The sequence below is a fragment of the Antechinus flavipes genome, chromosome 2 (assembly GCF_016432865.1).
Source record: "Antechinus flavipes isolate AdamAnt ecotype Samford, QLD, Australia chromosome 2, AdamAnt_v2, whole genome shotgun sequence".
NCBI lineage: Eukaryota > Metazoa > Chordata > Mammalia > Dasyuromorphia > Dasyuridae > Antechinus > Antechinus flavipes.
The window spans coordinates 436,112,798-436,124,835 of record NC_067399.1 but is presented as its reverse complement, the minus strand read 5'-3'; the positions used below and the strand labels follow the sequence as shown (position 1 = coordinate 436,124,835).

At 36.5% G+C, this 12,038-nt stretch overlaps 1 protein-coding gene and 1 long non-coding RNA gene across 4 annotated transcripts in view; one reads left to right on the top strand and one right to left on the bottom strand.

Annotated features, from left to right (window-relative positions):
• Nucleotides 1-4,501, top strand: part of RASGEF1C (RasGEF domain family member 1C) — a 186,941-nt gene extending 182,440 nt beyond the window's left edge. For 2 of the 3 annotated variants that reach the window (XM_051979081.1, XM_051979080.1), the window contains 2 exons: nt 2,234-2,306; nt 2,853-4,121. In XM_051979081.1, coding sequence (XP_051835041.1) covers nt 2,234-2,306; nt 2,853-2,877 — 98 coding nt within the window. In that variant the 3' untranslated portion in view covers nt 2,878-4,121. The other variant, XM_051979083.1, reaches the window with a different exon arrangement.
• Nucleotides 1-12,038, bottom strand: part of LOC127550303 (uncharacterized) — a 95,034-nt gene that overhangs the window by 49,795 nt on the left and 33,201 nt on the right. The window lies entirely within an intron of this gene.

The window sequence follows — 12,038 nt, the reverse complement described above, 5'->3', positions numbered from 1 at the left end:
TACACACACCCTCCCACACACACACACAAAATTTAGCCATAGTGCTTGACACATGGAGAAGAGGAAACAGATGCCAGAGACACACATGTTTCTCTCCGAAGAGAGCTCTTCCTGACAGCATTAGGAATTGGCTATTGGTGTATTCTAGATGTACATCAGTCAGGTGTCATTAAATTGAGGGGGAGGGGTAGTGCTGCTATTTGGCAAAAGCTACCTAGTCACGCTCCTGAACCAAGCACATGTAGGACAAGAGCTATATTTAACTTTGGTAATTAGGTAATTAGGTAATTGTTGAAGGCTATGTCACATATTCATGTAATTGAAGAAGCCAGCTATATGCTGATGTGGGTGACAAGATACAGCACAATGCTAGCTTTTATGATGATCCTGAACCAAATGCTTCAGTGTCAAGTTCATAAAAAGTACCAGGAACTAGGCTCTACCTGCAAAGGAGATCCCCTTCTGGGCCGCATTTGCTACAATCTTCCCATTTTCATGGTCTTTACAGAGGACAGGTGGAAGGATGAGTGAAGAGTCTCAGGGTATTTGAGGATACTTTAACAACTCAGAAGAGAAGGATGGATCTGAGCTCTTACTACTATTGTTACTCTCAATACTATAGATTTATTTATGCTTAACATATTTGCCCACACCAAAAACAAAAGAAGTCACTCAAAGTACCACATTTTTTTTTTGCTTTTGTTCTTTTTAGCTCCCATTTCAAAGGGTTTCAGGAGAGAGGCATTGGTTAGCAGGGCCAAAAATAGGAAGGAGGTAATAGAGGTGGCTGGGAATCTAGGCTGTGGGATTTCCATTGCAAATGAACTTGGTGGAACAATCATGTGTCAAAAGTAGGAATTCACAGGCAGAACTGGGACTCAACATCGACACAAGCAGGGCCATGGGCATGGAGAAAACAGAACCCCTGGGGTGAATAAGACAGGCAAATATGGTCAGCAAGGGGGTTATCAGAGCCAGAAAAACTGGAAGCTGAGGTCTATGGCTTAGGTAGCACTGGGGATGATCCCCAGCAGAGATTACTTAAATAGCCCTTATCTGGGTTAGAATTCAGCTTCATGAGAGAGTCTTTCAAGCCTCTGAGGGGAACTGTGCTTATATCTAGTGATGTAGCATCTATCCTTTGGACTGTTGAAGGTCCAGCTGGGCCCAGAAAAAGGCTGAAATATCTTCCTTATCCCAGTATCTTATTTGCCTCATTTTTTTCCTAATGGTCAAAACTCCCTGAGCACTAGATAGGGCTGATGATCATATTCGCAAAAACTATTTCTTTTCATTTCTTCTGTATAGGGAGGGGTACCATCATCTTGTATGCTCTCCTGATTCATTTGACAGGATTCTCATTATGTCTCTTCCCACAGACTCTTGTTACCTGGTGAATCTTCATTTGTATGGAGGTTATTCAACTTTTCTGAATCTATGTTTCCTCATCTGTAAAATGGAGGACAGGAGAGCAGAGTGTAATTTGAACTACTTGCTATCTAGGGTGTTTAGAAGACAGATCCTTTGTGAACTGCAAATCCCTGTTTAAATTTCAGTTTTTCAATCATGTCTGATTCTTTGTGACCCCATTTTGGGTTTTCTTAGCAAAGGTACTGGAGTAGTTTGCATTTCCTTGTCCAGATCATTTTATAGATGAGGAAACTGAGTTAAGTGACTTGTCCAGGATCACACAGCTATTAAGTATCTGAGGCCATATTTGTACTCAGGAAGATGTTACCTAATCCCAAGCCCAGTGCCACCAGTTGCCCTGCTATTTTAATGCCATCTTCTTAATAAACTGGTTTCCTATTTCTCTATAAGCTTGTCTATTTGTGTGGGGGAAAATGAAATTCTTTTTTAAATGCATTCTGAAAGCAGTTTTATGGACTGAATTGAAGAGAGTTGATGTATAATACTGACTCTGCCCCCTTGCTCAAGTCCCTGGGTTTCATGAGGATCCTCCTTTGTAAATTGGTCTATGTATCCTTCCAGTCTAAAACTCAGTGATCTATAGTTAAACAGATAAATCTATCAATTGTCTTCCTTTGACTTTTCTTCCTTTATAATTAGCATTTTGATATTATAGACTTTTTTTTTTAGCATAAAACCAAATGAAATACTGTTGACCAAATAACTGATAACAAATCATTTAAATGTGGAAATGGAACACACACACACACACACATGCACAAAAAGATTTCAGGGATCTAATTACAAATCCCTTTCTGTCTAGGTCTTTATCTGGCTTCTTATGAAAGTGAAAGCCCAGAGAACCAAGTAGAAAAAGAGAGGTGGAAGTCTTTAAGGTAAACATTTCTTTTCTCACCCCTTTCACTAATGCTCACATCTACAAAAATCTAATACTCAACTTATTTTAATTTATCTTCAGTACTATGATTCTAGAGGATATGTCAGAAATATTTCACAATGGGTAATAAGAATTATTCAAAATACTTCTCAACAGAGTCCCTTCTGAGCAAATAATAGCATTGTTTTACACCATAATAAAAAAAATTAAATACCAAAAGAATGTTTTATTTTTATTATTTTTTCTTCATTTTAAGCTTAAATACAAAATGGGGGAGGAGGGGAGAGAGAACATTTCCATGTGCACAGCACAATATAAAGGATTCATAAAGCCATGAATTCAAAAAATTTTTAATTTTTATTGTTTCTATTCATTTTTAAGCTTAAATACAAAATGAGGGAAGAACATTTACAAGTGCACAGCAGAACATAATGAAAGGATTCAATATAAAAACATGAATTCAAAGACATTTCTTTTAAAAAATCCAATCGAATAACTGTAAAGATTTTGTTTCATCTTTGTCTATAAATGTTTCAAATTGCAGGTCTACTATTTTAGGAAAGACTTGAACAAGAAATTGACAAAATAGGAAAAGAAAAAAACAGCAAAAATACTTTGCACTACTGATTCCAAAGATGCCTATTGGGGATTTAGGTGTCAATTTCTTTCTTTCTCTCTCTCTCTCTTTTTTGATGAACCACAAAACATGATGAACTGCATTCTCTGCTGAAATTGACAGCATTCTGCACAATTCTCCTTTTCTAAATGCTTATATCCTGAAAATGACAGTGGCTGTCACTCACATCCAGAGGCATCAAGACTGCCTGGGTTAATGGTTCCCTTGCCTCTGAAGGCAGAGAGCAAGCCACGGTGCTACCCCAAATCTTTGTGAAGCTAACATGATCAAATGGAAACAAAAAAGCCTTCAGCAGGTGCTTCAAGAAGCAGCCTCTAAGTGTGTTCCCAGGACCATGAAATGGCATTGTGTCTAACTCTGTCCAATCTTAAATAAAAACTTTGTTCTCCAACAGAGATAACCAGACTAGTTGGATAATGAGTGCATTGCAATCAAATGCACCAATTACCGGGACAAGGAGCCTGGGGAGCCTTGATATCACAAATAACACCGCAGGAACTGTCCATTCATGACTTCCTTTCTTAATCATTGCTTCTCTTTCTGGACTCAAATCAGAGCAGCGGCTAAGCGTGAAACAGTACTGGCTGCATCAATTGTACCTTCAGCTTCTGCTGATGAAGCACATTGCTCTGAGAGATGGGTTTACCTCTAATTAAGGCATGTGGGTCATTCCCTGGTTCTGCTGATGCTGAGAAATCTCTTCTGTGACATATGATGAAATATAACTGTGTGAAAGAGGTCAGTGGGCCAAAATTGATTTCACTTAGTGGGTAACTCATAGGTTAAAATTAGTGGAATATAATTCTGATGTAATATCTGTTGTTAATATATGTGTGTGTGTGTATGTGTGTACAGACACACATACACACACACACACACACACACACACATATTTATCCCTTAACCCAAGAGAACTTGTTCTAAATACCCATAATATCATCGAATTAGAATAAAGAGTCTAGTATCTCAGGGCTCCTAGACAGTCACTGTTTGGAGATAGAGTGTGCGTGCCATTTCTTCTCCATAAGGGTTTATGTCATATAGATTATAACAAGCGCAAAACAATCATTCACTTAGAAGAAATAAATGGAGTACCATCCTGCAATGTAATTAACCTATATCTGCCACATTCACTCATATGCTACACTAATTACCCATGTTCGTGTTGTTTTTGTTCCATAGACTATAGTGCATAGTTCCGTACCTGGGGAAATGAACAGCCCACAGAAGAACTGAACCAATCACTTTGACCATTTTAATGATCAATAAGGATTGCTTCATTGAGCAGAGTTGGCCATGATGACGTCTAGTCCGTTAGAAAGAGCCACGTTCAGAGCCTGTGTTTGGACCCAGACAAATACATTGGCAGTTTGAGGGAATCAGTTTCCTGGTAGCATCCTGGTCAGTCTGATCTGAAATAAACTCTGTTTGAAGACTCCCTAGGCAGTCAGCAGTGCTAAGCCTTGGGAATTCCTTGTCCATATAGACATGTCACAAAAGCCAATGTTCAATCATAATCTTTTATTTCTCCAATATAAAACTGAGATTTCAGAGCCGTTAATGTAACCTATTTGTCTTTCTTCAGGAACTGACCTGGGCCTATGACCTAACTGCTATAATATCCCCACAAAAGGCTCATCACTAGGAATACCTGCCATCTCAAGCCTTTGAGAATAACAGGATCTCTACTGGGGCAGTGCCAATTGACATTAATACTTAGTTACCACTTGTTCCTGGGTCTATAGTTTTTCTAGCACAGATCCTATTATTTGTATATCAGATTGTCATCCTACCATATGTTTCTACTGATTTTGAGAGTTTAATTTAAGCTCACCATGGGAATAGCCCCTGATAGGTAGACAAAGATTCATCACAGTTCCTAAAAGGGAATACATTCCAAGATAATGAATGATTATTCCATTTATAATAGTCTGTTCATTATAGGAGTCCCTTAACCAGGTGTATATGGTATTACTAGGTCAATCTATCCTTTCATAAGGCTGAGCTTCCCAGACATCCTCTGTGGGGCCTAGATAAGCGAGGCAAAACTATCAAATGTTCTTATAGCTGGAAGACTTTATTGGAATCCTGTCTTGTATAGAATGATAAACATATCTCCTCTCTCCTTTTGGCAACCTAGGAAATGATATATCACAATACATTACATTGACTATATAAAGAAGAAACTTTAGCCACTGAGAAAAGTGAGCTTTCTGCATTTATACTAAAATCCCCGAGTTTACCCCAGAAGATCCATGCAGAAACAACTTTAGATGTTAATCAAAGTCATTAATTTCCCTGCTTTATTAACACTTTTTCTTCTATTGTACCAATCTAAATTTGGTAAAGAACAATTTTGCCATTCTATGTGCAGTTTTGAAATATCCATGCCCAATTTTCTAGTTCCTTATTCTGGTATGGTATCAAACTATAGTTGTTGATAACTAAATACCATTCATGTGCAAATTAAATGGCTAGTTATTCATATTTTCCATCCTACTTTGGCAAAACACATATCCACACTCAATCACAGGTCATCAGAACCAGTGGATGTATATTATTGAGAGGTTTTGCCTGTAAAAAACATCTAACACTGAACCTATCTTCCAAAACAAAGAGAATCTAGGCATATGCAGCTCAGCGGTATGCATCCTGAAGCTTGGGGGAAAGCAAGATCTTTCCTGAACCCATAGCATGAATTATTCACATGTTCTTCACAGTCCAGGCTGCAAAGTGAGTATGATAAAATGAGCCTTCGAGGCTTCTCTCTGGGAAAAATGCCAAGAGCCCTGCCCATCTTCAGAGGGCACACCAAGCAGTTCTGTGGCTCCTCGATGCCCATATCTTGCCTTCCAGCAAAAGTAAGACCCTTTCTATAAAGAACACAGATTCCACAGGTGGCTGCTGAACTTTGAATAATGGTTCCAGGTGATCAGTGGCTTAGCTCCAAGCACAGAAAGATGGTTCTGCATCCATTCTGCCTGTATATATATATATACTGAATATGAGAATAATATACAGGGTTCCTTTTCTCCCTTTCTGTAAGATGCCAAAAGAAAGGGATTAACAATATTATTTTACTTTAGAAAAGGATTCAGGACTTTATTAACATTTACCTATTTTTAATAGGATTTTGTTGTAAATAAGTTATTTTAATATATATGTATATGTATATATATATATTATACACACACACACACACACATATATATACATATATATATTTTAAAACACAAATGCTTGTTTGTTCATGATTATTAAGCCAGTTGAGGATGTGTCAAATTTCTGAATGTCCAACTAGTCAGCACCAAGGTTTTTTTTTTTTCTCCCTATTAAAAGGAAGATAATTCATATTAGGCAAAAGGCAAACAAATTAAAAAAAAACCATAATCACTAGCACCACTGAGTAGGATAGGAATACAGATTAGACCTATGATTTTCATTAGTATAGGGAACCTCTGGGTGAGGAAACTCTCTCTATACCAATGTAGATTAACACCTTCTCTGCAATGAATCATCTTGAGGATTGGCAGAAACACTGAGGGCTTATGACTTGCTAAAGTTAACATGGCCAGAATGCGTCAGGAATAAGACAGAATTCTAGATCTCCTTGGCTCTCATGCTGTTTCTCTATTTAATACTCCAGATTGTCTTTTACCATTAAATAACAAAAAGAAAATAGTAGGATGGGTCATAGACATTACTTGAGGTACACAAACACTTCCACTTTCAAATTTTGCTTTGGGAAACTTACCTTGTTACCCAAATCTGTAAAAGCAGAAGAAATGGTAGATTGGGTCCATTAGCAGTCACAATCAATGTTAGCTCAAACACCATTTTTTCTCATTCTATTTAAAATTTTTTTTTTAGCAATCACTTTTTATTTTTCAACATACATGAAAAGATAGTTTTAACAATCAACCTTATGTTCTATATTCTCCCTCCCTCTGCACCTTCCCCCTTCCCTAGACAGCAAGTAATCCAATATAGGTTAAACAATTCTCCTAAACATATTTCCACATTGATCATGCTGCACAAGAAAAATCAAATCAAAAAGGGAAAAAAATGAGAGGGAAAAAAAACAAGCAAGCAAACAACAACAACAAAGGTGAAAATACTATGTTGTGATCTATATTTAGTCCTCATAGTCTCTCTGGATGCAGATAGCCCAAATACTTTTGAGAGAAAAGAAAAGAACTTTCTACTTTGAGTTTCTGTAGGTTTCAGAGCATAGAATGAGATGCAGAAAAAGTATTTGACAAAATCCAATACCCATTCCTATTAAAAACACTAGAAAATATAGGAATGGAGTTTTCCTTAAAATGATCAGTAGCATTTATTTAAAACCATCAGCAAGCATCATATGTAATGGGGACAATTAGAATTATTCCCAATAAGATCAAGGGTGAAACAGGGTTGCCCACTATCACCATTACAATTCAATATTGTATTGGAAATATTAGCTTTGGCAATAAGAAAAAGAGATTAAAGGAATTAGAATAGGTAATGAGGAAACCAAATTATCACTCTTTGCAGATGCCATGAAGGTATACTTAGGAAATCCTAGAGAATCAACTAAAAAACTAGAAAAAATTCACAACTTTAGCAAAGTGGCAGGATACAAAATAAATCCACATAAATCATCAGCATTTTTATGTATTAACATCAAAGTCCTACAGCAGGAGATACAAAGAGAAATTCCATTTAAAATAACTGTAGATAATATAAAATATTTGGGCATCTGTCAAAGCAAAGTCAGGAACTATATGAACACAGTTATAAAATATTTTCCACACAAATAAAGTCAGATCTAATCAATTGGAAAAATATCAAGTGCTCATGCATAGGCTGAGTTAATGCAAAGTATAGAATGAAAATCATTTTCGAATTTAAGAAATCTTCTTCAGCTTTTGCTTAACCCTGTCAGTGATAAGTAGAATCACAGAATTTTAGAATTGGAAAGGATTTTAGATTTCATCTAGTTAAATTATTTTATTTGACATAAGAAATTAAATGTTGCAAAAGAAATGGTTGGTTTTCATTCAATGACAGTTTGTTTGTAGAGAAGAATCAGGACTAGAAGTCAGGGGTCCTATTCCTAATCCACAATTGTTTCCACCATATTTTGCTATGCCCCAGATATAAGCAACTCTTTGCAGTAATGTTTTCCCTTTAGACAGATACCCTTCACTATCAGAAATAAAGAAAACCACCTGTGTACAAGGTATGTTCAATGAAAATCTGCACCTGTTTCTAGGTAATCAGTCTCCTATTGGAATCTTCCTTTAAAAAAGAAAAAAAGCTTTTTATTTTTAAAACACATGCAGAGTTTTCAAAATTCTCCCTTGCAAAACCTTGTGTTCCAATTTTTCTTTTTCCTTCCCTTCTCACCACTCCCTTCCCTAGACAGCAAGTAATCCAATTATTGTTAAACATGTACAGTTCTTCTATATGTATTTCCACATTGATCATGCTGCACAAGAAAAATCAGATCAAAAAGGAAAAAAATGAGAAAGAAAACAAAAATGCAAGCAAACAACAAGAAAAAAAGGTAAAAATACTAGGTGATGATCTACGCTCAGTCCCCACATTTCTCTCTCTGGGTACAGATGGCTCTCTCCATCACAAGACAATTGGGACTGGCCTGAATCACTTCATTGTTGAAAAGAGCCACATCCATCAGAACTGATCATCGTATAATTTTGCTGTTGCTGTGTACAATGTTCTCTTGGTTCTGCTCATTTCACTCAGCATCACTTTATGTAAATCTCTCCAGGCCTCTCTGAAATCATCCTGCTGATTATTTCTTACAGAACAATAATATTGGGACATCTTCCTGTGAGAAGAGGTCACCTAGATTTACTGTCCAGAGGCAAGCTAGTGCCTTTATTAAACAGATTGAATTAGATGACTCTTAAGGTCCCTGCTAGCTAGACAACTACAATTCTGTGGTCCTTCCCAAGTTCCTTTGGCCTCTGAGCTGTAAAATCAGAGCAGAACACTAAGACTTTGAGGGTTGCTTACCCTTGGGTAAAGCCAGCACTCTTCATTGTCAAGAACAAATCAAGGAAGATCTTAGCCAGAATCCTGATGGGAACCTTCTGCCTATCCTGTTGCTAGGCTGGAAGTCCGGGATTACAGAGTGTTTCTGTGTTGTTATTGTTGAGTAGTTTCAACTGTGCTCAACTCATTTGGAGTTTTCTTGACAAAGATACTAGAGTAGTTTGCCATTTCCTTCTCCAGTTCATTTTACAGATGAGGAGACTGGTCAAAAAGAGTTAAGTGACTTGTTCAAGATCACATAGCTACTAAGTATCTGAGGCCAAATTTGAACTCAGGACTTCCTGACTCCAGGCCCAGCACTCTACCCACTGAGCCAGCAACTTTGCTTCTGCACTTGGGTTCCATATAACAGGTAGTATGGCATAAAGGACAGACGGCCAGCCTTGGAATCCAGAAGGTCTGAGTTCAAGTCTTGTGTCTGATACATGATAGTTATGGGATCCCAAGCAAATCACTTTTTTCCTTAGTGCCCCAGACTAAGTCACAAAGTTGCCCATTTGTAAAGGTAGAAAACATTTCTAAACTAAAAGTTTCTTTCTTAAATGAAACCACAAGTCTAATAAAAAAAATCAACATTAAGAAAATAATTTTAAGTGCCCTGTTTGTGCCCTTTTGATTTTTTCTTACATCTATGTATTTTTTGTTTTGGTCATTCATTTCTTTTTTGATGCTTTTGTACAAATTCAGTTTGTTGAACTGAATTCCTATGAGATGTTTTACAACTGTGTCTTGGCAGATAGGCTTCTAGATATTAGAAAGCCATCTCCTCTATGTTGACTACCTGATTTTTATCTAATATTTTAACTGACTATATTTCTTATCTTTTTTTTTTTTTTTTTTGCTCTTATTTTTTGACTAGGCAGTTGGGGTTAAGTGACTTGCCCAGTATGTATTAAGTGTCTGAGGGCAGATTTGAATTCGGGTCCTCCTGACTCCAGAGTTGGTATTCTTTCCACTGAGCCATCTAACTGCCCCTTACTGTTTTTTTAAAGCAGCAAGTGTGCCCCTCTTAAGCCCTGCTGACAGCAGACAGTAGGCTATATTTCAGAGAGGGCAAAATTTGAAATCAGAAGATCTGAGTTTGAGAAGCTGCTGCTTCCTGTCCTTGTGACCATAAGGTCTGAGTCTCAGTTTCCTTAAATGTAAAGTGAACATAATAATACTTTAACTGCCTATCTCACAGGGTTGTTGTGGGGATCAAGTGAGATAATGAATGTGAAAGTGCTCTGTAATTTTAATGTATTACAAAAATATCAACTGGTATTCTCTTAATAAGATTGTTTTATTCCTACAACATTCAATGTGGAATTTGCTCTAGGTATGTGAAAGAAAAATTCTAGTCTTACTCAAAGAGAGTATTCTATATGGTACTTTATTGATAGTGTTTTGTCAACATAATAAAAAATTTAGGGAAGGAATGTGTTCCTTGATAATTAGTTCCCTGGGCTTCACTTGTTTCATCTATAAAATGATAGGGTTAGATTGTCTTGACCTCAGAGGTCCCTTCCAACTTTAGAACAAAGATCCTATAATCCTAAACTTTGTTTTTAAATCGACAGTCGGGATCCACCACTGCTCTCCTGAATACACATGTAATTAGCCTTTCCTATAAAGACAATCAAGGTTAAATGCAATGTAAAAGCTTGGACCTTTTTATTATTTGAAAATGTATTATCAATCTAGAACATAATAGAGACTTCTTCAGGCCGTCTTATTCCCTCGAACCTACTGGATGGACTCTCAGAGCTTCTATTGACTTCAAGTAGGATAAATAAGAAGCCAAAGAGAGAAGAATTTGAACAAGTTTTCAAAGCTATTCCTAGGTGTCCTGAAGGGTTGGACCTATTTTCATTTAGAGAAATTCTTGAAGATTTTTCATAGTCAAGGCATAGACCAAAAGCAGTCATGTTATATCCACAATTACTATTTCTCAAGTTCAGCCTACTTACTTAGCTGTGAAATGTTATCTGAAAGTGTGCTGACATCTTTAAAAGTTAGAAGGGGGAAAATTTTGGATTTTCTCTTGCTGAGAATTAGGCCTTGATTCTAACAAAGTGGGTACACTAGAGCATTCCAATAAAATAATGATTCAGATGATATGAGAACTCCATTCATCCGGTAAAGAAACCTGTTTTAAGCAATATTTGATCAATTCATAACAGCTTAGCATAGTATCTAATTCTATGTTTTATATTAGAACTTAGGTAACATTCTGAAAGACTACATTTATATTTGCCAAGTCTCTAAGTGTTTGTTTTAGCACCTTTCCTATAGTTTGTCTACAATTTCACTAGAAAAATCTAAATGTTGTAGTCAGTGTCTTTAAAACAGATTTTGAATATAGAGACATATTGTGTTGATCATTGCAGGACCAGGATAGTTAAATGTTTTAAAAAAAAAAAAAAAAAAAAAACCAACTCCTCAACAGATGGATAGCCACCAGGTAATGATTTTTTGTTGTTGTTTTTGGCCATAGTAACTCATTAAACTGATTATTTACTGAAGAAGGATAGTGATCTGCAGTTGATGATGAGTACTCATATGGATGAAACTATGGACAAAACAGTCAAACCTGAATAGTAAAGGTTTTCAATGTTTCCTAAACACACAAAAAAGTCTGTTTTAAAACTTTTCTTTAATGAAAGGTAGTAATACATTCCTGTAGCTGTGACTATCTAGGAGACTGAGGCTGGTGAATCTCTTGGGTTAAGTAGTTCTGAGCTGTGGTGAGCTGTGCCAATCGAGTGTCCACACTAAGTTCAGTATTAATATGGTGAGCCATCAAGAGCAAGGACCTACCAGATCCCCTAAGGAGTCCAGATCAGAAATAGAACAGGTCAGAATTCTCCTGCTGATTTTTTTTAATCTGTCATTTTAGTTTCATATCATTACCCATTTTCAGTTCAATTCTAAGTCATTTTGTAATAGTGGTCATTGTCTCACATGATAACTGACACTTAATTTATTGTGTGTCCAGGTGGCAGTGAAGTTATTTTGAAAGTGGCTAATTTTATGGTTGTATATAGCTCT